This window comes from Gossypium arboreum, chromosome 5 (assembly GCF_025698485.1).
Source record: "Gossypium arboreum isolate Shixiya-1 chromosome 5, ASM2569848v2, whole genome shotgun sequence".
Lineage (NCBI taxonomy): Eukaryota > Viridiplantae > Streptophyta > Magnoliopsida > Malvales > Malvaceae > Gossypium > Gossypium arboreum.
The window spans coordinates 79907493-79934982 of record NC_069074.1 but is presented as its reverse complement, the minus strand read 5'-3'; the positions used below and the strand labels follow the sequence as shown (position 1 = coordinate 79934982).

Genomic DNA, 27490 nt, shown 5'->3' with positions numbered 1-27490 from the left:
CAAAAGCAACTAAGCACACCCTATGAACCTGCCAGCACCAGCCCTCCTACATGAACCTAAAGACCTAAATGTTTCCGTCAAAATTGCAGGGACAGAAGTGACCTTTTTACTGAGTCGATGAAAAAGATCCGTGTTTGCCTCATCCACATATCCCAAAGCCCTAGGGAAAACCATCAATCCATATAAACTTAAGGCAAAAACGTCTACCTTCTTTGTCTCATCAGGGTGTGTCAGAATCAAATCTTTCAAAGCGTCTCACGAAATGCACTTGCACTCACCCTTTTCTTTAATTCGGGCTGTGGCCCACTGCTCACTCATCTCCGTAATAATCATCAATTTTTTCCAAAAGGTAGGGACACAGGGAGCTCGGGAATAGATCCTATCATTCTGAAACCGGGGACAACGAAGTAAAGCAGTGTACTCTTCTACAGTAGGTACCATGTCTACTTCCCCAAAAGTGAAGCAACTGTACGCCAGGTTCCAAAACTAAGCAAGGGCTCGTAATAAGTGCTCGTCTATCTGAACATCAAGCAAGCAGGGTAAGTCTCCATAGTTACCGTAGAATAACTGCTTGGTCCCATTGCCCCACTGATCCCAAATTTCCTTAAGCTCTTGGAGATTATTCTGCATGACGCTAATACGAGTGTAATCTGACAACTCCGATATGTATCCCTCAGCTATACTATCTCCATTTTCTAGTTGAGTTTGCTCGGACCATCTATGGACGTTAACGTTGCCTTCCACTCTATCAAGAAGTCCGTTCTCCATAATAAAACTTCCTAACTTAGAAACTGACCGTGAATCGATACCTTTATAAATGCAAAATGACATGCAAACAAAAGAAAAGAAATAGTCAGTATTGCATGATATCAATAAATCTCAATGATAGTTTATAAGGGTAATATCTAAGGTTTAATCCTAACTAAGTTGTGTTCTTACGGTTTTTCTATATGAGGTTGGTTCTAAAGTTTGAGGTACCTGAATCAGCAGATTCCTCGATTCTCACCCATTATAGGCTCATTTGAATTGGGTTCAGTTCAGGGGAATACATTTCCCTATGGCTACACGGAGATGAAAATCTCACGAAACCATAGGTATGGACGTATCCCGAAAGTGATCCACTATCCTGTACGGAGGCGAAAACCTCACGAAGGTATAGCTTCTCACTCTCACTTAAGGGTGTGACCATAGCGATCATGCAAATGCAATGCGTATCAGGATATAGCAACACATGCAATAATACAAACACATGTAATGCAAAGAGAATTAAATTTTAAAATTTTTAATTTCCGACATTAAGACAAGAGATAATCAATTACATGGCCTGACTCTCTTATTACTCCCCAGTGGAGTCGCCAAGTTGTCGAAACCTTTTTCAATCCGAGTTTTGGAAAATGGGAATCGATTTTAAAAAACGAAAACGAGGGTCGCCACCAATCTTTTTAGGTGTGATCGGATCACCTTTAAAACATTTTATTTTAAAATTATTAGTTTTGGTCCACGAAATAAAAAAGAACGGGTTCGGGAGTCGGTTACGTACGAGGAAGGATTAGCACCCTCGTAACGCCCAAAAATTGGTACCTAATTGATTATCAAATGTCTTGAATGTCAGAAATTAAAAAAAAAAATTAAGATGTAGTACTCTTTAAAATATTTTAAATTTGAAAATTGGGATTCGCTCGCGTCAAAGTATTGACATTAAGTTAACCTTTTTTGAAATTTCTATTTCGGAACAGCAAAACGCTATATCCAATAAGTTAGGACATATTGCTTTGAGATTCCAAGATAGTGGCTTGCATTTATAAAACCTCTAAAAAAAACTCAGAAGGGTACTTAATTATTTGAATTCAACGAGAAAAGTGGCAACCCAATAAGTTAGGGCACTACTTTCTTGAAATTTTCAAACACCAAGCATTGCCTTTATACTTTTTGAAATCCTTGAAGTCTCATTTTTAAAACCGATGCATGAAGGAGCGCGTTAACATGATAAAACATAACATACAAGATAGTGTCGTAACCATTTTTTGAAAACGGGATCGACTTTGGTTTTGAAAGTGAAAATTAAAATGGGTTTTTTTGTTTGAAATAAAATAAAGTGATCTAAATTGAAAGAATGTATTGGGGCTTAATATACAATACGATGCTATGAAATAAAAATATAATAATGGGCATAGAATGATAATATATGAATAGGAATATTACTAGGGAATGATAATAATGTGAACATGAATAAACAAATTAAAGAACACGTAATGGCAATAATTTCTCGACATACATCATTTAAAAGACAACACTAATAATCAAAAGAATGAAATAATATAAAACAATTTGAAATAAATAATTAAACAATTTTGACTAAGTAATATATAAAAATGAGTTCAAAATAGATGTTATAAAGACATAATTTTAAGTAAGTAGTATAAAATAATTTAAAATTATTAACATACAAAACAATTTAAGGTAAAATAAAGCGATTTGAAATGAATAACATATGACAATTTAAAATAATATAAAAGGTCTAAAATAAATAATATATATATAATATTAAAGTGAATAATATACATAATAATTTAAAATACAAAATGTATATAAAAGTTTCAAAATAAACAATATGTATAATAGTTTAAAAGAAATAACATATGTAAAATTAAATAATATAAAATATATGATAATAATAATGGTAATAATAATATAAATAAATACAAAAAAATATACAATATAACAAAACCAATATAAAGTTACCTAGTTCAATAATATGATGATAGCAATAGTAATAATATAATAATAATAAAGTAGAAACTAATGATGACAATACATTAATGAGAATAATGATAGCATATTGATAATGACAATAATAAAGTGATAGGATAATGATGACGATAAACCAAGGAATATTAATAATAACATAAATGATAACAAAACAATCAAGAGAAATAGCAACAACCATAATAATAAAGAATGAAAGCAAATATAATAATAATAGCGAAAATAAGCATACAAAATATGATTATAGAGTAACAATAATATCAATTTATAAGATAACAAAGGTAGCCAAAAGGGCTAATTTGAACTTTAAACAGAAATTCGGGGCGAAAATAATAGAATAAAAAAGGAAATGGGACCAAATTGAATTTAAAACAAGAATTAGGGAATAGATTCGAAACAAAAAAAGAGAGGGGAGGACCTATTAGAACACGCGAATAATATGGAGGGACTAAAAGGGAAATAATCCCAGCCTTTATGCTCATTATTTCAGCAGGGACTCAAATGTAATTAGGAGAAAATTATGCGGCCAGATTAAAAATAATAAAAAGAAGAACAGGGGCCTAATCCAATAGTAGCGCAAAAGAGAAGGATTGGCCACATAAATAACCCATTTTAGGCGCATAGGCTCTTTTCGTTTGGGCATTGTTTTAGTTTTTTTATTTAAATCATACTTTTATTTTGAAACCATCTATGCCTTTATTTCCTTTTTTATTTTTTTTCTAAACCTAACACTTTCAGACTCCTCTATCTCTTCTCCTTCTTTTCAGCCGACAAGTCCATTTCATGCTCACCTATACGCTGCCATGGCCGGTGACCGACGTTGCGGAGGACGAGCTTTTGAGCTCTATCTTCAAAGCCTCTTTTGAAGACTAAACCTTCAGCCACCCAAGAACGAAGGAAAAAAGGAGTTCTTTGTCCCTTTGTCGAACTCGATTACTACGACGGAGAAATCACTCCGATGGCGAGCTCGAAGGGATTCAGGTGAGCCATTCCTTCCTTTTAGTTTTTTCTTAAACAGATTCGAGAAGAGAAAAAAAGGAAAATACAAAAGAAAAAAAATAAATAAAAAATCAAAAGAACCAAGAACACCTTTTAGTTTCCAAACTTTTTTGATTTGCTTGTATGCGTTTTGATTCTTAACATCTGTGTTACATTCCTTCTTTTTGTAAGAAAAAAATCTTTTTTACAATCCGTCCCCCCCGTTTCGTTTTGACTTCTTCTTGGCTTTATAGCCGATTACAATAGTAGAAAAATATTGTTTTTCTTTGTCTCTACCACTGTTCGTGTCTTGTTTCGGTTTTCTGCTCCTTGTTTGTCTTTTCTTTTGCAGGTCTGGTCAGAGGCGTGGAGGGCAGAAGGTATGGGCGATGGTATGGGACGCCTGTTTCGGGTGTTGTGCACCCTGAGGCCAACACATGGAGGCAGTGGCGCAAGGCTTGTGGAGCTAGGGTTTGAATTGTTGAAAAGTTTTAAGATAGTTGGGCTAGGATTTTGAGTTGGGCTTGGGTATTGGGTTAATGGGCTGATCTGGTTTGTATTTTGATTTGTAAAAGGACTGTATAAATGGACATTTTGATTTTTTTCAAAATTTGGTTTATTTATTTTAAGACCCGGGCAAAATATGGGTTCTACAGGGTATTCAAGCCCCTAATTGACAATGACGACGACCATCTACTTCAACATATTCCTAATTATTTATCCCAAATTTTCCATTGAATTAAAATGTTAGGGGTTTGATTTTGACTCTCGTGTTATTTTTTCATAGTAATTGAATCCACAAACGATAGGTATTTGAGCCCCTAATTGACAACAATGACGATGCATTCAAGTAGAGGGCTTTCACCCTCCACTAGAAATTCTAAAATGTTCAAGGTTTTTTTTTTTAATTTTTAATCTTCTCTTTCAATTGTTTTGTTCAAAATTATATAGCACAGTTTGGTTGACAGAATTAATGAATAAAATAGAGTTTGGTTATGGTTTGTTATCGTTGGTTGATATAATTTCTTGATGTGCCAATTCCATATTTTTAAGCAAACATTCAAGGCACCTAACCACCAAACCAAAACAAATTATTTAACAAATTTACGCAATTAAAATCTAAGAAATATGGGCGTTACGCCTAAAAACGTGATTCCAAGCACCAAAGATTGACCGATTCGCCTCTACTCTACCAATCTAAAAACTAAATTCCACAAACATACTAAAACTATAATAATTGCGGTCTAACCATACACAAGAATCAAAGAATCCGATTTAAAACTCAAAGAGACAACACTTACACTCCACCTGTTTCAACACCTTGTTGAATGAAAATACTGAAAAACGATCAAGACTAGAGGGAGGACACATGATTACTAAATTTTAAATATTCTAAAAGTGAAACAAAAGAAAACTAAAGAATCAAAGAACAATTGAAGAAGAAAATTGGTGGCAAAGGGAGTATAGTAGTAAAAAGGGTAAAAAATTTGAAATTGGGAAAAACAAAAATATGAAAGAGAGAGATGTGAGAAGGAATGGGAAGCAAACATGATAGGATTTGGGCATTTTTTTTTCTAAAATTAGAATTCCCAATAAACCAAAACTAACCCCCTATCAGACACATCTAAACTTAATTTTAATTAAATTCAACCACTTAGCTACATAGCAGAAAAATAATAAAAAAGAATAATCCCTAATTAGGCACGCAGAGATTCAAACACAGGACCCAGTGGTAAGGTGCACTAAACCAATAGGCTCATTTTGTCCCTAAAACACGAAAATAATCTTAAAAGTCTAATCACACCCACTGACTCAACCAGCAACCCTTGATTCTTCTCACCTCATTTTTGGGATGTGACAGAAACTTTAAAATAATAATAAGAAAAACGAGCTGCTAATCCAAGATTTCTCCAACTATTTCAAGTCCTAGTTTTTGTGTTACTTGAGAGGTAAAGAAAAGGGGAGTGAGCTTATAACGTTCAGTGTGAGTCTAATTTTTAAACTATTATATATAATCGTACAAGCAATGAAGCATTCAGTTTATAGCAACATAACAAATTAAGCAAAATGTAGGGATCATTTAGTAAACCAATACATGTATAGAATAAATTCATGATACAATGCAATTATGATTTTAAATTCCCATCCGTCCAACCTATCTGCCCTCGAGCATCGCTTGACACTTTAAAACACATATCAATAACTGACCATCCCAAATTTGTTTCTCCAGTGATGGTGGTCGTTCACTTGTCTTCTATGATGATAACTTTTACTACAACAACTTTCCATCTCGGTTGCCTAATTTTGAAGGCTTTTTAAACTATCATCCCAATTTATCCGATCTTGATGACATTACTGCCTACTTCGTGCAGTACTGACTTTCAGTGTGGACTTAATTTGCTACTTTCTATTATGGAACTCCTCTATCCTCCATACGCAATTTCATGTAATTATGCACTTGTACTTAGTATATTATGCTATCTATCATCAATTGAAGCTACATCAATATTTCACACTATCATTTAATAACATGTATTCATGCATTCATTCACATAAATTTCACATACATAATTAATTTATGTGAACTAAAAACAATTTCACATATACAATATCTTCATGCGAATTAACAAGCCTAGTTCGGCCAACACATACATATAGGTTCACAAGTAGGGTTCACACATACAGGGTTCACATGTATAGGGTTCGCATGCTAATTCATGTTAGGGTTCACATAAGTAAACATATTGAGTTTTTCTAAATAGGGTTCGCATATTACAACATATAATGTTTGTATGTATATTCCTCCTAGGGTTCGCATAAATAAACAGATAAGGCTAACATGTTACAACATGTAAGGTTTGCATAAATTAACATATAAAGTTCATACAAATAGGGTTCGCATGTTACAGCATGTAAGGTTCACATGTGTATTCCTCCTAGGGTTTACATAAATAAACGGATAGGGTTCGCATAAATAGTGTTCACATATTATAGCATGTAAGGTTCGCATGTATATTCCTCCTAGGGTTCGCATAAATATACTAAGAGATCGCATACCAAACCATATGAGGATTTGCATATGGGTTCGCATAACAATCTATATAAAGGTTCGCGCATATGGGGTTTTGCATACATGGGCTCGCGTATAGGGGCTTTGTCTATAGGGAGTTCGTATACAACTTACTTTCTAATACTTTAATTAATTATACACAATGATTTAAGTTTAAATCACACACCTAATTTGAAAACACAAAAACCTTAATTTGGATGATGAGATCGATGATCTACTAGGAGGAGAGGGACAATTTTGAAAATCTTTGAAATGCTCAGTTGAAAATTAATTCGACAATGGAGGAGAAAAGGAAGATCTTTGAGAGTTTTTCTTGAAAAATTCTCTAGGTAAAAATTCTAGGGTTTGAAAGATTGGCTATTTATAAAACTCTTTTTCCCTAATTGAAATAAATTTTAGAAATTCATGTAAAATTATAACTATTTTAAATTAAAGACCAAATTAAAAAAAATAGTTTTTGGGCTGGGCTAGTTTGAAAATTCTACACTTTTATGGGTAAAAATAAGAAAATAAAATATTTTGGCTGAAAAATGCACAAGAGGTTTCAAACATGAGACTAAGGGAAAATTAAGGTTTTACCACTAAACTAACAGACTCATTCTTGTTAATTTTCTTATCAAAATAATTTTTGAGGCATTCTAAATTCTTTTATCTTATGTTTTAAAGAAATAAAAATCTAAATTTTATTCCCATTTATTGTAGGCCTAATTTTAGGATGTGACAAAAATCATTTACAAACAAATCGAATATGGATTTTGTAACAGCCCGTTTTCAGTGAAATCAGAATAGTGGCTTCGGGACCACAAATCCGAGTCCGAAAGAAAAATTATTTTTATATGATTTCATGGTCTGCATTATGATAGAAATATCGTATGAAAATTTCGTTAAGAAAATTTTATCGATTACATGTTTAATTTGATAAAAAGGACCAAATTGCATAACATGCAAAAGTTGAATTCTAGTAGCTAAAGATACCAAATAGCTATGGAATTCAAAATTGGAGGTCCTTATATGGAAAATAGACCATTTAGAGGAGTTAGTAGATAAGGATGATTATTCATCATTGGATATTTAAGAAAAGAAAAGGATTAAATTGGAAATATGATAAAATAAAGATGATAAATTAATTAAATAACAAAATATCATCATTTTCATCACCTTTCCTAAAATTAAAACATGGAAACCCTAGCCATGAGAGCTTGAGTTCTAGCAAACTTATTTGGCTTAATTAGGTACGTATTCTTGTCTCATTTTTAATAATTTTAATGCTTCTGAGATAGTAATTGCTTAATCTAGCTATCTCGGGGATTAATTTGTAAAACCGTTAAAGTGTTAGGGTTTTTCCATGGATGAGTATGAATGAATTATGAAGTTTTATGGTAGAAATTGAAAGGTTGTTGATAGATAAACAACTTTTGTAAAGAGAATTTTGATGAAATTATTATTTAGGGACTAAATTGAAAAGATGGAAAATTCATGGAAAATTTTTGAATTTTATGAAATACATGGGCTGCTATTTTTATATATGAAAATCGGTTAGGCTTGGAATAAGGATTAAATTGTATGAATTTTATTTTCCAAGCCTAGGGACAAAATCGAAATTAATCAAAAGTATAGGGGCAAAATAGTAATTTTTCCAAAGGTATGTATTGGATTGAATTGAGTATGAATTGTATTAAATTGAGTTAAATTCATTCATATAGATCCGGATAGACACAATACGGAGTTAGATCGAGGAAAGGAGAAAATAACAGATTAGTAACTTGAAAATCTACGTAAACTTACCGAGGTAAGTTCGTGTAATTAAATTGTATATTCATATGTTTTAGATTGACTATTGTTGTATGAAATTCGTATAAATTGCCATGTATATTTATTGATCACATATCCGAATATATCTGACAAGTATAAGTCCGGTTTGAATCTAAGAAATTCGATGGATACAAATGACATTGTCATTAAGGGTTCCGGATTGGTTGTGATCCTGCATGTGTTGCGGACACACCACAACTCTTCCGAGCGTCCCGATAATTGGCTATCATGAGCTTGCCGTTATATGGCTCTCACAAGCTTCCCGATTAATGGCTTCTTGAGATTTCCGTTTATGGCTCGTATGAGCTTCTCGATAATTGGCTCTCCAGAGCTTTCCGATAATTGGCTCTCCAGAGCTTTCCTATAATTGGCTCTCATGAGCTTCTTGATTAATGGCTCTCCGGAGCTCCTCGATATTGGCTCGCATGAGCTTCCCGTTTATGACTTTTATGAGCTTCTAGTTACATGGCTCACTTGAGCTTCCTGTTATATGGTTCGAAAGAGTTTCCTGATTATATGCTTGCTTGGGCATACCTATATATGAATTGACAGATTACAGAATTGTACACTTTGTGTGTACTACCCGTGTATCCAATGATATTTAAATGGTTCAACGGGCAAAGTTCTGATAAGAGACAATATGAATTCGAGATGAATTATCATGGAAACAAATTTGAAATACATGGATATGATTTGTACATATTAGATAGACACATGATGAGGAAAGTGTATGTATATGGAAATTTGATTATTGTTGAGCTTATACATTTTCCTTGACATTCATATAAAATACATATCTAACATGGTTGATGAGGATATGTGCTAGGGCTTTTGGCCAATTTGCTTTGGCTATGCCTAGAATGTTTACTTTAATATGATTAAATGGTAAGTTAAATTCCATGTTATACGAACTTAAGAAGCATTAAATGCTTACTCTATTTTATTTTCCCTGTTTTATAGTAATTCAGAAGCTCGTTGGGTTGGAAGCTTGACGAAGATATCTCACACTATCCATCAGCTCATTTTGGTATAAATAGTAACTTAAATTTGGTTATAATTTTAACACCCCTAACCCGAATCCGATCGCCGGATTAAGGCTAAGAGGTATTACCGAACTAAACATTTAATTATCTCATTCACATTGCAAATAAATATAAATAGAGATCGAGATGAAATACATACTGATAGTTAAGTTATACGCCATTTTCGTATGGCCAAAATATTTACAAATTCAAAACATCTTTATCATCAGCCTAACCTATACATGCCATATCGAGTCTAAAATATAAATGTACCAAAAAGGTCGATAGTATGATGAACTGCTGACGATCCCCGAGTCGGTGGCCAAAATCAACAATCTATAAAACAGAGAAATAGGAACCGAGTAAGCTTTCGAGGCTTAGTAAGTTTTGAGCATTACAAACATTTAAAACTTATCATTTACTTCAAACATTAAGTATCACAAAACTCATATTCTAATTATAAATCACTTGGCTGAATATACTAAAGTATACTAATTATGAAGCCAATTAGCCGAATATATATATATATACACACAAAGAAAATCTTCAGCACATACTTCGCTCTACTATATGACTCATACAATTAATTTAAGTCACATACTTTCCTATAATGACAGACATTGACCGAATAGGTCATTCTTTTATTCATAGATACAATAATCATCCACACATATATATTGTTCTTTGATACTAATAATTCACTTTAAAATCAATTCACATATGAGTACATAATACGTGCCTGGCTATTATAATGTATCATACATAATCAATAGTAGTTTACCTCGAACATTCTAATTCATAATCTTACTCGAATCACCGGCGTTAAGCCTGCTAGGTTTAAAACCCGAGTCTAGCCACTAGCACAAAGCCTTCAGAACTTCAAGCCCGGATATATTTCCAGCACGTAACTTGCAAACCTTAAGTCCGGATTATAATTCCAGCATATAGCCTGCGGACCTTAAGTCCGGATATATTTCCAGCATATAGCCTGCAGACCTTAAGTCCGGATATAATTCCAGCATATAGCCTGCGGACCTTAAGTCCGGATATATTTCCAGCATATAGCCTGCGGACCTTAAGTCCTGATATAATTCCAAATATCATGCATATTTAGTCATACTTTAACACATCTCATTCTACTTATCACTTTAGTAGTCATTTGTTACATTCGGATCTAATACTCAATATGCACACCATCATTTACATTTCGGCTCAAAAGTCATACATAAATATCACATATCCATTTCACCAATCAAACTTAAACCCAAGTGACCATTAGACTATAAGTCATATACATGAATTATTTATTTCACAACTTCATTCAAGGAAAAATCAAAAGATCATAATTCACCTAATATACTCATATAAAACATCATCAATTATATATTAAAGGAGACTACTCAAAACTTACCTCGGATATATTTGAACAGTTGCGGATAGGCTACTCGATTACTTTCTCCTTTCCCCTATCTGATTTAGATCCTCTTTGCTCTTGAGCTTAATTTAAACAAATTAATTTGTTTAATTACTTACTCAATTTTACTTCTTAGTAGTCATATTTGATAATCATATAAAACTCCAATACATATTATATTTTATAAAATATGCCATGACTCAATTTCATGCTTATTTAATCTATTTCTAATTAGTATACACAAACAAAGATTCACATAACTTACCATGCTTTCTTATACATGAATTTAACTATATATATATATATATATATATATCCGAATGTCTCTATAACACAAGGTACATACATAAGGCATATATATACCTCTGTGACTGTCACAATTTAATCGTTTACTCATATTTATGCACAACCACGTATACACATGTATATATATTTATTGCATGCTTTAATATCATATATAACCCATTCGACCCTAACTACTCAAACTTAGTCTTCATATTCAATTCCGTTTTATGACCAAATGTAGCAAATTCATATAGGTGTCACCTATGCCTAACGATGACCGAACCATTCAATCATGTTTAAAGCCGATTCTATCTTGTTCATATTAAGGTCATAACTCACTTAAAAAAAATTCTAACCTTTTGCACTTTCATATCTAATGTTATAAGTAATGTTGAATGCTCAAACTTAACTAAACTAAAAATTTACCCTACCTCACCTTAATTAACCACTACCTATTCTTTAAAACATCTAATACAAGGTAATTAACACCTATACATTTATACCGAATTTGCTAGCACATATAGTCCTTGGCCGAATGTTATTAACTCAAGCCAAAAATATTATTCCTTAAGTCATATTCAAAGACCACATTCTGCATCTCCCTATAAACACATACTAACCTCAACTTTCAAGTTAAAAACAACTAGCAACTCATCATACCCAACATTACTATCCATTCTAACGACATTAAAGTATCTTCTAAGAGTTTCAAGCTCCTTGGCCGAATTTCAAACCTCCAAATATCCTAAATTCAAACCATGAAATAGGTAGAATTCAAACTAATAATCCCAATTATGCATAAATTTCTAAGAGTTGCATTGTACATACCTCATTCAAGCAATCACCTAAGCCGAAATTTAAACAAGAATTTCTTCTTCTTCCTCTCTTCTAGCTACGGCAATGGAGGAGCAAGGATGAACCAACTTTGGTTTCTTCTCCCACTAACCATTATTCTATTATCTTTTATTCATTAATTCATTTAGTAAATAAAAAAAATGTTAATAGAAAATATATATAATATATTAAACAATATCATGGCCGGCCACTAACAAAAATGATAATTTGGCATGTAAGTTCACCTTTTTGATAACATGCATTATAAGACCATTTTAAAATTAACCTATCACATTTCAAAAATGTCTCACATAAGTCTTATTTATTAGATTTCACACACAAATGACAAAATCAAAGCATGAAACTTTCACACATGCATTTACACATATAATAAGCATAGAATATAACGGTTAACTATTTTTATGACTCAGTTTTGTGGTCCCGAAACCACTTTTCGACTAAGGTCAAATTAGGGCCGTCACAATAATGGCATGTATGGGTTGATTAGCCAATGTTGGCATATAAATGTTTTGGTTGTAACTAGCCATTGGAATGACTTGTGATGGACATATTTTTATGTGTATATAAGTGGCCTTATAATGTTTAATGTATGCTAGTATGGTTGAATGATGGATAATTTATAAACATGTTGATATTTGTATTAAATTGGTAAATTAGGTACAAATGTGATTATGTATGTATCTAGTCAAATTGATAAGTAAGGGTTCTTGAATGGTTGTGGTAATATGTTAAGTATAAAACTTGGTTTGGTTTAATTTGAGTACCTTGACATAGCTTGATTAATGTCCAAAAATGTTGGTTAGGTTGATGCCAAATTTTGGGTGAGAAATGTGGCTTGGAAATGGCCTATTTTCGTCGACATGAGCAGAGACACGGGCATGTGTCTCAGCCATGTATGACACACGGCCTAACACACGGGCGTGTGGTTTGGTTATGTGTCCCCTACATTTTTAAAATTTTAAAACAGAATGCTTAAAATATTCACACGGCCTAGCACATGGGTGTGTGGCTTGGCCGTGTGACCCCTGCACCTATTTAATGCAAGTTAGTATGCTCACACGGGTGTGTGGCTTAGCTGTGTGACCCAAGTCAGAGAGCCCCCTAATTTAGACATGGGTTGGGACACCGCTGTGTGCCCCTAATTCGAATGTCCACACGGCCTGGCCACACGAGTGTGTGTCCCTTGCACCTTGGAAAAATTTTGATGTTTTCCAAAAAAAATTCTGAGCAACCGGTTTAGTCCCAACTTGTTTCTAATGTGTATCTTGAGCCTCGAAGGCTCTTATAAGGGACATTATGATTGATTTTGATTGGTTTATGATATGGATGTTAAGTGAGATGAAATGTTTGTATTTGATCTATAAATTTTAGTAATGCTCCAAAACCCTGTTTAAGAACGGATATGAGTTAGAAGTGTTATAGATTTAAATCAATATGAAAGTAGATGCATGAATAAAATCATTTAAGTGCTTTATTCAAAATAAGAATAAAAATAAAAAACAAAATTTTAGATAGTTTTTATGTAAATATTTAATCATATTTCAATCTCAAATCAATATATAAGTCAATATCCAAACCAATAACTTTGTGTACATTATTTAATAATAAAATAAAATTTATCTTCTCATAAATTTATAACAGTAAATATAGAATATTTAAAACAAAAATAAAATCACCATTTTAACTTTTTGTAGTTAATAATGTTCCTAATTTATATAATCTTTCAACTTTTGAAATTTAATATTTCTTTTTTTTCCTTTCTCTCTTTTTAGTTAATTATATTATTTGTTTACGTAATTTTAAACTTTTAAAAATTGACCCTTTACTTTTAATTTCAAATTTAAAATTTAAAGTTTAAAATTCAATTGTTACCATAAAAAATTCAATTGAAAGTATTTTGGACTTGCGCTGATTTTGAATATGTTGCGTGTTAAAATAGAATTCTATTGATAAAACATTAAAATTTAATAGAAATCAATTTATAATATTATCAATTGAGTTCAATTGATAATATTCTATTTTTTCTTTTCCTTTCTCTTTCATCTACACTTGACCATGGATCCAACCACCTGCTTAGACTCGAAGGTCTGTCTAAAAAGTAAGAGGATTTGGTAAAAAATATAAGTTCGAAAAATGGTTTTAGACAAAAAATAAAACTCGTTTTCTAAACAAGCTAGGACTCATATAAGTTTTTTTGGCCCGACCCAAATTTGCTTAAATGTTTCTTTCTAGTTGTTGTTTGCCGCTATTTTGCTACCATTTTGTTGCTATTATTTCGATATTATATAACTATAGTTTTGCTATTATTTTAGAGACATTTGCTTGCTAAGTTGAAACTATATTAGTGTTATTTAAATATAAATATTTTTTAATATATTTTCAATTTGTTCGAAACATTTATTTTAATATTTTTAGTGTATGTAATGTATTAATATTTTTTAAATTTATTTTATATAAATATTAATGTAAAAATTTAAATATAAATAAATCAATTCGAGCTCAAGTTTAATATTTTTATTTGAATCGGACGTAGACAAAATTTTAGACTTAATTTTAGTATCTAAAATTTTGTATTGGTTGAACTCATAAGTAAGGAACTTGCATTTGATGAGTTTAGGATGAGTATTAGCATACACTTATTTATGTCATATAATATATTTTATTTTGTTTTCTCAATGTTTTTCTAAAGTTCTTGGGATGCCACGAATTAATTTTTTAAATAAATATATAAATCTCTTTTATTATCTTTTTTAAAAAAGAATTCATTTCATTTCTTAAAATAAAATTTCCAAAATAAAATTTAGTGAAATTGGAATTTTTAAACATTATTATTTACTATATCCTTTAAAAATATAAAAATATAAGATATTAAAATTGTGAATTTACTATTGTAACGTGAGTTTACTCTAGAACTCAATTTTAGTTTTGTAAACCAAAAATTTATCTTTTAATAAGTCTTAATTTGATTTAAAATTTTATTAATAGAATATGTTTTTACTTTTTGAGGTGGCCAATCGCACTTAAATAAAAAGATGGGTAACAAATCTATATGTTTTTAAGGATATTTAAAAAAATCATAATAGATGTGAATTTAAGGTAGAATTTTATCCTCCATCGTTTTAAAATTAAATTAAAATTTATTGTTTAAATTTTAAATATTTCACAATGAACTTAACATTTATAAGTGTCAAGGTGTTGTAATCATATCTAATAATTACTTTGATTCTAACGAGTAGTGGCAAATTTAGAGGAGGGCCGGCATAGCCTCGGCCCTCTTAAAATGTAAAATTACTATTTAAATTCTTAAATTTTTTTTAAAAATTTTAAATTAGTAAAAGTAAAACTGTACTTTGACCTCTCTTAAAATTGTAAAAATTCGATTTAATCCTTTAAAAATTATAATGATATATACTATAAAAAATTTAAATTTCATTCAGCCTCCTATATGATTGTTCTAACTTCGCCCTGTCAATGAGGCGTGAAAAAATCCATGACATTGACAATCCATTGAACTCGACACTAATAAGTGTCGAGATATCCCTAAAACAACATTTGACGATGCATATTTTAATAAATAATCATTGTATTTGTAATATAAAAAAATAGAATGATTTGTATAAGTTTAAATTCGAAATTAAAAATTAATAAAACTCTAATAAAAATAAGTAATAAATTTTATTTCTTAATTCAAAAGTAATGGATATATCTAAAATTATTGAATAAAATTAATTTATTGTAATTCTCCTACAAAATATAGTGTGGCGTAAATAATTACAATTATATCTTTACTGAATTGATTTATGTTTATCTCATTTTAGAAAATGATTTGCGTTTTTAAAAAAAATTATTTGCTTTTTTAATAACATTATCTTTTGATTAAAGCATATTTAGGTGGCGAAAAATCATAAAGCAAAAGATTCTTACTTTGATTAAAGCATATTTCAAAGACCGTGACCTGTTTTCCACTTTCCTCGTGTTTTCCCATCAATGCTCGCCCTCCAACTGGCATTTGGGGTCCATCTCATTTCTCATTATTCAATCACTTCAACTCATTGCCTGTTCACTCCAATTATACACAATCCATCTCCATTTCTTTCCCTGAATTTCCGTTTTGCTTGTTCATCTCTCTCTTTCATTTCTTTGTCGTAATTCCACCATGTCTGTCATTGGAGAGGCTGCCCTTTCTGTGTTTTTGGAGCTGTTGTCTGGCAAGTTGGTTGACTCTGTGCTCAACTTTGTGGCCTATCACAGGCAAGTCCACTAGCACCTCGAGCAGTGGCAAGCCATATTACCCGAGATCAATGCAGTGTTGAACCGTGCAGAGGAGAAGCAGATCAAGGACGAGGACGAGGGTGTGAAGAATTGGTTGGACGATCTCCAAGACTTAGCTTACGATGTGGATGACATCTTGGACGAGTTCGCTTACCAACAGTTGCGTCTCAAGCTCCAAAATCCTCAAGCTCAAGCCAGCACTAGTAAGGTACAGAAACTCATTCCTACCTGCTGTACTGGTGCTAATTTCTCTCCAACCTCTTTTAAGTTCAATAATAAGATGATTTCAAAGATAAAAGAAATCACCGGTAGACTGAATAGTTTGAACACTCGAAGAAGTAGTTTGGGGTTGAGTGAGATCATGTCTCAAGGCGCAACTTCCAAGGGAAAGAAACCCAGGCTGCAACCAACTTCCTTGATGGATGGAGCTGTAGAGTATGTTGGTAGAGCCAATGAGAAGCAAGAAATGCTTGAGTTGCTCAAAATTAACAACTCAGATGGAGTTTGCGTCATTTCCATTGTTGGCATGGGAGGGATGGGGAAAACAACTCTTGCTCAGCTTGTTTACAATGATGCCAGCATTAAGGAGTCTTTTGATCACAAGGCCTGGGTATGTGTTTCTGATGAATTTGATGCAGTTAATATAACTAAGACAATTTTACAGTCCATCATTTCTGAGCCATGCGCTTACAATGACCTGAATTTACTTCAAGTCAAGTTGAAGGAGAAGTTGTCAGGAAAAAGGTTCTTGCTGGTTTTAGATGACATTTGGAACGAGAGTTCCACTGATTGGACGATCTTACGGGCTCCTTTTGGAGCAGGAACCAAGATTATTGTAACAACTCGACTTGAAAAGGTTTCATCTAATGTGGATTCGGTGAAAGCTTTTTACTTGGATAAACTCTCGCATCCTGATTGTTTATTCATATTTGCTCAGCATGCATTGAAAGCAAGAAACTTTGATGGGCATCTCCAATTTAAAGAAGTTGGAGAGAACATAGTGAAAAAGTGCAACGGCTTACCTTTGGCAGCAAAAGCTATTGGAAGCTTATTACGCACAGTTAAGGATCATAGTGAATGGGAAAAAATATATGAGAGCGAGATATGGAACCTACCAGAAGATCCATGTGGCATAATTCCTGCTTTGCGATTAAGCTATCATTATCTTCCTCCGCATCTGAAACGATGCTTTGCATACTGCTCCATATTTCCTAAAGATTATGAATTCGAAGAAGAAGAGATAATCTTGTTATGGAGGGCAGAAGGTTTCCTGCAACCAAAAGCTAAAAGTCAAGCCAAATGTCTTGGAAACCAATATTTTCAAGACCTAGTGTCAAGGTCATATTTCCAAATATCTAGTAAAGATAAATCCCGTTTCGTGATGCATGATCTTATGAGTGATTTAGCTCAATTAGTTGCAGGAGAAATGTGTTGCGGACTGGGGGGTGAAAAGCAACAAAAGTTTTCGCATCGTTCTCGTCACTTTGCTTTTGTTAGCGATGATCGGTATCACATTGTAAAGAAGTTTGAAGCATTTTATTAAATGACTTCTTTACGTACTTTCTTACCCTTAACCTTAATGGATCCAAGCTATCATGAATTCTATTTATCTAATGTTGTCTTGGATGATTTGTTGCCAAGACTTAGCTACTTAAGGGTTCTTTCTTTGCGTGGGTCTGTGATCTATGATTTGCCTGACCTCTTTGAAAATTTAAAACATCTACGCTACTTAAATTTTTCTCGCACCAGAATCAATTGTTTACCTGATTCTTTGTGTAGTCTTTATCATTTGGAGACTCTAATATTAAGAAATTGTCAGTTTGCATTTTCTTGATATTAGTGGTGCTTATTCAATAGAAAGGATGCCCTCTGGATTTGATCAGCTAACCAAACTTCAAACATTATCTAATTTTGTTATAGGGAAAGGTGATGGACATCTTATTAGAGAATTGAAAAATTTGTCAAACCTTAGAGGTAATTTTCGTCTTTCTGGGTTGGAGAATGTTAATGGTCGAGATGCGAGGGAAGTTAAGTTAAATGAGAAGCCAGGGATTGATGGGTTAGAACTACATTGGAGTACAGACTTGGAGAATTATACAAGGAAAAAAGAAGTTGAAGAGCAGGTGTTGGACGTTCTTTGTCCTCAGAAAAAGCTTGAGCAACTCATTATTGAGAATTACGGTGGTGCAAAATTCTCATCTTGGGTAGCAGATTCTTCCTTCAAGAATTTGTCGTCTTTGAAGCTTTACAATTGTAAAAATTGCAAATCACTACCATCAGTTGGAAGGTTGCCATTGTTAAAAGATCTTTCAATTATTGGTTTCCATGAGGTACAAAAGATTGGTGTTGAGTTCTTTGGAGAAAATGAATTGAAGCCATTTGCATCATTAGAGATTCTGTCTTTTGAGAGTCTTCCAAACTGGAAGGAGTGGGACACTTGTGGAGGAGACGAGAAGGTTTTGAAATTCTCCATCCTCCGTGAAATTTCAATCGTAGATTGTCCTCAATTGTTGGGAAGGTTGCCTACCCATGTTTCCTCCTTGCAGAAACTTGAAATTCTTACATGTACGAGTTTGGTAGTTTCGATATCAAGTTTCCCATCACTGTGTGGATTAAGGATAGAAGGGTGTGCAGAACTGGTGGATGATTGCTCTTCTTCTGCAAAGGAGGTTTCCTCTTTGCAAATTCTTTCTCTTTCTAACATTTCAAAGTTTAATATTCCAGTAGATAGGATAAAGTTGAGGTTTGGGAACTCAGAACACTTTAGGATTTGTGGTTGGAAGGAGTTGGAATCTTTATCGCAGCATGGGTTAAGTTTAATTGGACATCGTTCCATTGCAGTTTGGTGTTGTCCTCAACTGCACTCTTTGGAAACTGAGGAAGCCGAATTGCAACCTGACAAGGTTTCACGTGTTGAATCTCTGTGGATATATAGCTGTGAAAGACTCAATAGACTGCCAAAAGTCTTACATGAGCTCACATTCCTTACAGTGATGAACATTTCTGGCTGTCCAGGCTTGGTTTCTTTTGCAAAGAATATCTTACCTCCTAATTTAAAAAAGCTGGAAATTACAAACTGTAAGAATTTGGAGTATTTGGTTGATGAAAAAGAAGATAATAAGAGTATGAATAGTACCCTCTGTCTTCTTCAGGACTTGGAAATACAAATGTGTCCATGTCTAAAGTCTTTGTCATCGAAGGGGCACAAAAATATTTGCAATCAGCTTCAACTTCTCCGAATTAGGGGCTGCTTAAAGCTGAGTTGCCTATTTTCAAACACCAAGTTACCCACAACGCTTAAGTCTCTGGATATTGATAGATGTCCAGAGTTGGAATGCATAGCCCAAGAGTTTGACGAAACCGCTTGCCTTGAATCTATGCTAATTGAATGTTCTGGAATTAAATCTCTACCACGAGGGCTAGACAAGCTCATCCATCTCCAGGAGATTCGATTGAGAGAGTGTTCAAATTTGGTTTCTATTGAGGAACGTGGGTTGCTTACAGTTGCCACCAACCTCAGAGCTTTCTCAGTTGATGGTTGTGGAAATTTTGGAGCCCTTCCAAAGTGCATGGTCAGCAACATCTCCCTTAGAAAATTATGTGTGTTCAACTGTTCAGCTGACATATCATTTCCATCGGAGAGTTTCCCTGCCAATCTCACATCACTAGACATCTCAAATGCACCCAAAATTTATAGGTCGCTCGTGGAATGGGGATTCCATAGACTCACCTCTCTTCAAGAATTGACCATCGGAGGTGGAGGATGCTCAAACGTGGTGTCCTTCCCAGAAGAAGGGATTGGAATGATGCTGCCTCCTTCTCTAACCTTTATCGGCGTTTTAGATTTTGAGAACCTGGAATTTATGTTCTCCGAGGGCTTTCAAGACCTCGCCTCTCTTCGAACATTGCGAATGGTGAATTGTCCCAAGCTATCATCACTTCCGGAAAAAGAAATGCTTCTCTCGCTTGGTTATTTATATATTTACAATTGTCCGTTGCTGGAAGAAGAGTGCTCAAGCGATAAAGGACGAGAGTGGTCTAAGATTTCCCACATACCTCGCGTTCGTATTGTTTATAAAAATGTCATCCCGAGGGAATCAGATTGAAAGATGAGCGGCAAAATCTGTGATTGGTTTCTTCAGAGTCATGGGACAGGTACAAAAAAACCATTTCAAACATTTCAGAGCTTTTCAGTTTGGTACATCTAACTTTCCTTAGGAACATGATGATAATAACAATTTTTTTATAGATTTTTGCAGGCATTGAAAGCTAAGTTGGTGTGGAAGTGGGCTTTGAGAAAGATCGTTTGAAAGAAAAGTAAAGATATTGAAGAGAAGTTTATTTATTCATATTGGAATCTTAGATGTGATGAATTTGGTATAGTTTTAATAAAATGAGCTTGAAATTATAATTAAAACTTATGATATAAGCATGTGAAACATTACTTATTTCCATCATTTCAAATCTTTCTTATATATTTATTTATTTTTACAGGTGATGAACAGGCTATGTGAAGCTTCAAAGCTAAATCTGTCACAAGGCTTCACCCTCCTTTTCCACTTACAGTGATGTTAGCAAGATCTTTGTTTATGATAGGGTATGTACAGGTTATATGGAGAAGTTGTTGTTGAGAAATTGTAGGTTGAATTATTAAATATAAACAAATTGGAAAGATTTATTATGAAAGATTTATTATGAAATACAATTTGTAGAACATTATTGAAAATTATATAAAAAATAGGAGGGATTTAAGTTGTAATTTTCCTCCATAAATGCTTTATTTATTTTCATGCCACATACCAAATATTTATAGTGTAAATACATTTTAAATTTAAGGACAATGTAATATATATATATAATTAGTATGGTATCCAAATCACGTTTCGCATTAGATTAGTTATTTATATGTTATAGAGTAAAATCTTAAAGCAAAAAAATTAAATACTCTATTTTTCTTATTTTCCATTTTTGTTTTATAATTCAAGTTTTAGGGTTCGTGATTGTTTCTTGTAAGAACTACTTATTTTAAGAATACTGTCTCCAATATTTAAAACCATTGTAATTTTTTCTTCGCTACTGAATTGAAAAAAATACAAGAACAGATTCAAACACAAAAAAATCAATAAAAAAAATAGCAGGCAGATCAAAAAACAGATTCAATGCGCAAAGGTCTTTATTTTCTTTATTTTTAGTTTATTTATCTCTTTATTTTCTTCCTTGAATACAAGTACATACATATTTTCTTTTTTTCTTTAAAAATAATATATATATATATATATATAAATATAGCAAAAAAAAAAATAAAACAAAAACCTTACCCTTTTACTCGCCTAAAAAAAAAAGGGACATTTGGCCTTCTCGCCGCTGCAGACGGTGGCGTCGACACCGACAATTGGCGCGGCAATGGTTCGCCGGAGCCCCCACTGGAGATGGGGCTAAGAGAAAAGGGAGGAGAGAGCTTTTCAGATTTTTTATTTTTTATTTTTGGAGGGTGGAATGATTTTTTTTTTGTAAAAAATTTGACTTATATAAGGGATCAAAACGACGTCGATTTGGCCTAAGCTCATAAGCCTTAAAATGACGTCATTTTGCCTTGGTCCGACTCGATCTGACCAGACCCGCCTCAGGATCAACGTGTTTTTAAGTAGAAGGGCTAATTGCACTTTTAGCCCTTTTGCTTTTTTATAGTTTTGCAATTAAATCTTTCATTATTTCTAATTTTTACCCCGAAATTTGTTTTGATTTCAAATTGATCCCTCTTGAGGCTTGCGTTTTGGAAGGGAAAGGAAAATTTCCCTTTTGGTCCCTCCTTGTTATTCGCGCGTTCAATATGGTTTCCTTCCTTTTTTATTTATTTCAAATTTACCCCAAATTTCTATTTTGAGTTCAATTTAATCCCTTTTGGTTTTTTGTTATTAAAATTAATTAATTTATTATTATTTTAACATATTATTATTATTCTTATCAATAACATATTATTATTCTTCTTATCAATGTATTATTATTACTATTTATTATTATTACCCTTATTATTACTATTATTTTAATTTTTATCACTATTATTATTATTATTATTATTATTATTACTATTGTATTATTACTATTATTATTATTATTATTATTATATTTTCTTTTGTGTTTACTTATAGTTTAATGTATTATTATTATTACTATTATTTTTACTATTATTTATTATCACCATTATTATTACTGTTAATATTATTTTTATTACTATTTTATTTCTGTTCTTTGTTATTATTATTATTACTATTATATTATTATTATTATTATTATTATTATTATTATTTATATTTTGTTATATTTTATATTTTATATTTACTTATTTATTTGCTTATTTTATTTTTATTATTTATTATTTATTTGTTTAAACTTTTGATAGTTTTTACTTGTTTATTTATTTATTTATATTTTTATATTATTAGACTTGTTTCTATTTCATTTTATATATTTGCTTACTTGTATTATTGCACATGCTATTATGTTGTCACGTGTATTAGCACCGTAATTTGCTTTTATATTTTACTATAAATCACGTTATATTTTTACTCGATACACTAAAATGTTGTTTCAAATAAGCAATATTTCGTATTTCGAGATTCGAAAAGTCGCTCCCTAACTTACGGGATTTCAATTTTCTCGATAAATCCGAATATACGAATGTTTTTGAAATTTTTTAAAATAATCTCGGTATTAAGAAAAATCGTATTCTAACTTACGGGGTATGATTTCTTTCTAAAAATCGAGAAAATTAAAGATCTTTCAAAAATAAATAATTTTCAGTGTTTATCCTCGTTTCGGAGATTTAAGATATTGTGTCCTAACTTACGAGACATAATTCTTTTCCTCGATCAACGTGAAATACGCCATTTTCTCAAAAAAATTATTAAATAATATTTTAACAAAGGATCGTACTTTTAAAATCTTCAAAGTTCTCAAATTTTGACATTAAGGCACTAATTAATCAACTAGGTACCAATTTTGGGCGTTACGAGGGTGCTAATCATTCCTCGTGCGTAACCGACTCCTGAACTCGTATTTCTGAATTTCGTAGACCAAAATCGTTGTTTAAAATAAATCAAACCATTTATTAAAACTAACCACTTTTTACGAGGTGACCCGACCACACCTTATCAAAAATGATTGGTGGTGACTCCCATGTTTGTTTTCGTTTTCAAAACCAAGTCGACCCCGTTTTTCAAAAAAAATGATTTCGATAGCACCAAAGTATAAAAAGGGGAAATAAATGGCAAAATGTTTCAAATGCAATAGACTTAAGAATGTGCTAAATTGCCTTTTCAATTCAAGAGTGTGTTCTCATGCCACAGTTACAATCCTTTATATACACCTTTCAAAGAACCAAAACACCTCTCAAAGAACCAATTTCACATGATTTGCTCCTAGAATCATAACAACCCACCACAATATCAGATTTTCTAAATATAGAATTTGTCAAAGTCAAAAGTCTGATTTTTTTATCATCCCAAAAATAATTCTGTAATTTTCAATTCAGCCCTACAACTTGTTTTTTGTTCCAATGTAGCCCGATTTCGCTTGTTTTTGAACTTCGACACTTTAATTGCATCCTTGATAAAATTTAAGTAAGAAATCACAAGCTTAGTAGTATTCTGTTAAAAAATTGAGAAAAATTAGATACATTAAATACATAAAATTAGTTTACTATCAATATATTAAAATATTTATTTGTATTTGGGTAGGGATGATATGCGGAGCAAATGAAAGTTAAAAGCAAATTTTACATTGCATTCAAATCAAGGCGGCAAATATTATCTATGTTTTTTGCTTATGAGGTTTGATCCGTTAAACCGATGCTCAACTGTAGAACCTTAAATCATTGCACTCATGGTTCACTGTTTCGTAGAGCTGTTTAACGATTCACATTCGGTTGAGCATCGGTTGGGTCCGACTTAGTCATGGTGTTTATATTTATTATCGACTCTAATTTTATTTCACTCGTTTTAATTAAAAAATTAAATTAAATTAGAATAATAAAATAATATTTAAAAATTTGACTAACTTAAAATATTTTTGTATCAAATTTGTGTCTTTAGTGTTAAACTTAGATTCCTTCAACGGATTTCTGAAAAAAAAGAAATATTAAATTAAAATTTAATATATATGACTAATTTAGAGCGATGATAAGCCATCTTCATTCTATCAGCACAAATATATCATCTTTAATTTCTTTTTTTTTTTTTTTGGTTTGGTGAAATATAATAGGAGGATAATGCCCTAACAACAATACAACTTACACGACTCGAACTCAGGTTACACCTGGGGCAATAAGCACCTTAACCATCAAGCCAACACATGGGTTCATATCATTTTTAATTATAATAAAAGGGTAATGGTGGTGAGAAGTGAGTTTGGAACTATTCATAACATCTCTCTACTCTTAAATAAAAAGATAAACGCACTCTAACTCACGTATTTTTATATTGACAACAATGCTAATGCTAACCTAACTAAGACTTAGTCTATCTCATATTAATCATGTTAATAAAAGGATAAAATATTTTGATGTATTAAATTTATATGGTTATTCTATCTCATGTTAATTATAAAATTAAATATGTTAATTTATTAACTTTACTTGAAATTTGTTTATTCTATTTAAGAAACTAGAAATTATTAATATTGAAATTTAATTTATTTCATCTTTATCATGTTTATTAAGAATTTAAAATTTATTTTGAACAAAAAGCTGTAGATTTTAATTAAATAAGAAGAAGAAATTCATGTGTCATCAAATTAAACAACTCATGTGGCAATAAAACAAATCGTTCATGTCATCTGTGAGCTTGAAACCTTGTAATATAATATATAATATGTATAATTTATGTATTATTTTGACTCTTCTATTATTGTAATCACGTAAATAACTTTTAATATATATTTATACCTATATAAAGGCAAAGGATTGCTTAATTTGAGATTGAGGGGCTTGATAATTAATTTGAAGGAAGTGGAGGTAAAATATAGTGAAGGGAAAATGATATATTGTTTTGGGTTCATTTATTTCGCTATAAAATAAAAAATATATATTATGTTATTTTTGTGAATTTATATGTTAATAATTTATTTTATGTATATAATTTTACATGTTTATTGATAAGTATTAAAAGTAACATTTTAACCTCATTTTTAATGCGTTGTTGAGTGATTATTCGATGTCAATAGTGAATTTTATGCTTCTAATCCTTTAAATTGATATTTTTATACTTAATAGAGTATTTGGGAGCAAACATGGCAAAAAATGAGCAAAAATCGAAGCAAGCTACAGGAGCAACATAGGTTGACCCATTCCACACATCCTTGTTGTAGGCCGTGTCGATTTCACTAATTTGCACCCTAAATTGTGAGAAATCACATTTTTTAGGTTTTTCGAGCATTCTAAAATGTATATATGACAAAAATAAGAAGATAGAAGTGAGTCATTATAGAATATTTAAGAAAACAACTCGAAAAACACCATTGAAGTCGATTTTGAAGCAGATTTCCATCAAGATTGAAGATTGCATTTGATTTCTTAAGAAGCCATCATGAGCTTCTTTATTTCTTTTAGTTATACTATATTTTGGATGTTTTTATTGAAAGCATGACCTAATTTTTTAAATACCCAAGGGAGATGAACCCTTATGATGAATTATGTCGTTTGATTTTTATTTTACACAATAAACCCTTAGATCTTGTTCTCAATTATGTGTGCTTAATTCTTGGTTTAATATTTCTAGATTATTGTTCCATATTTGGTGTGCTTAAATTAGAGAGGAACAAACCCTGTTTAAGAGTAAATCTTGCGTAATTGAGTGGAGTTGCATGCAATCCTAGAAATAAGACGACATAAATCTACAGTATAAGAGTCAAATCTAATAGGGGAATCCATAACTCGAGTTAATGCAATAATAGAGGTTTTAATAAGAAATAAATTTTAATTAATCAACATAGAGTCAGTTTCTCTTACTCTCGAAAGAGATATTAGCATAATTTAGGGATTTTTACGGATCAAGTTACTAAGTAAATAAATTGCGTAATTTAGATTGACAGTAATAAATGAAATCTAGGTAAATTCTTTCTTGGGTATTGTTTTGCTTCTTGGTTTTTACTCGATTATTTTAGTGTTTTGTTCTTTGTCGCATTCATAGTTAATTAATTTAGTTAATTTTAGTTGTAATCAATCACTCGAATTTATCGGTTAAATAATAGGAAGACAGTAATTACTAGTACTTTTAGTCTTCATGTGAACGATATCCACCGTAGCTATACTATGCATCATTTATATATTCATGTTATATTAATATTATTTTCTTGCATATTTAATTATTTTCTATATTTTTTCGTGTATAATTTTAATTTATTTTATAATTTCTTTTGTGCATTGTTGTGTTGAAATTTATTACGTATTCTTCATAGTTTATTTTAGTTATTCAATTTAAATATATTTGTGTTTATGACGTGACGTGTTCATATTTGTGATAATTTTTTTTCTTGTTTTGAGTATTAGAAATTTACAAAATTTTAAAATTAATAAATTGTTTTATATAAATTTTAATACGTTAATATATATTCATATAATTTTTTCTGTTATGTCATGTACAAATTATTTTTACCATGTTGTGTTTGTATCATGTTCAATACATCTTATATTTTGTATAAATTTTCATAGGATTCGATTTTAATTTTAAATTTATTTTCTTAAAATTGAATTATTACAGATGTCTCATAAGTTATACCGATATAACTAATACAAATATTATGCTCAAAATTAAACAATTGACTGAATAACATAATTTGGATAACATATAATAATTTTTAATATTATATTTCGTATAGTTTATCATTATGATTTAATTTAGATTAAATTTTATGTTTTCGTTTTACATTTTTTGCATAATTTATCATAGTAATTCTAAATTGTTTTAACTAATGACATGTATTACTATTAATGGTTCATAGAGGTGTCCATGAGTCGGGCTG

At 31.4% G+C, this 27490-nt stretch overlaps 1 protein-coding gene, 1 long non-coding RNA gene and 1 pseudogene across 3 annotated transcripts; all 3 read left to right on the top strand.

Moving 5' to 3' along the window:
- Nucleotides 1–3462: 3462 nt before the first annotated feature.
- LOC128293289 (uncharacterized) lies at nt 3463–4354 on the top strand. Its single transcript, XR_008283460.1, has 2 exons — nt 3463–3747; nt 4097–4354. It is a non-coding gene; the product is annotated as an uncharacterized LOC128293289 (long non-coding RNA).
- Nucleotides 4355–16358: 12004 nt separating this feature from the next.
- Nucleotides 16359–18569, top strand: LOC128293210 (putative disease resistance protein RGA4; annotated as a pseudogene).
- On the top strand, nt 16682–21233 carry LOC108465750 (putative disease resistance RPP13-like protein 1). 2 transcript variants are annotated; one of them, XM_017766134.2, is made up of 3 exons: nt 16682–20629; nt 20724–20851; nt 20969–21233. In XM_017766134.2, the coding sequence occupies exon 1, from the start codon at nt 18337–18339 to the stop codon at nt 20578–20580; it is 2244 nt and encodes a 747-aa protein (XP_017621623.1). In that variant the 5' UTR covers nt 16682–18336; the 3' UTR covers nt 20581–20629; nt 20724–20851; nt 20969–21233. The 2 variants fall into 2 exon arrangements, with proteins under 2 accessions (XP_017621623.1, XP_017621624.2); XM_017766135.2 differs by having other exon boundaries at nt 16689–20629; nt 20724–20791.
- The last annotated feature ends 6257 nt before the right edge of the window (nt 21234–27490 follow it).

What these genes read in the sequence shown, in the direction of transcription:
- LOC108465750 (XM_017766134.2), top strand. Translation starts at nt 18,337, where the DNA reads ATGCCCTCTGGATTTGATCAGCTAACCAAACTTCAAACATTATCTAAT.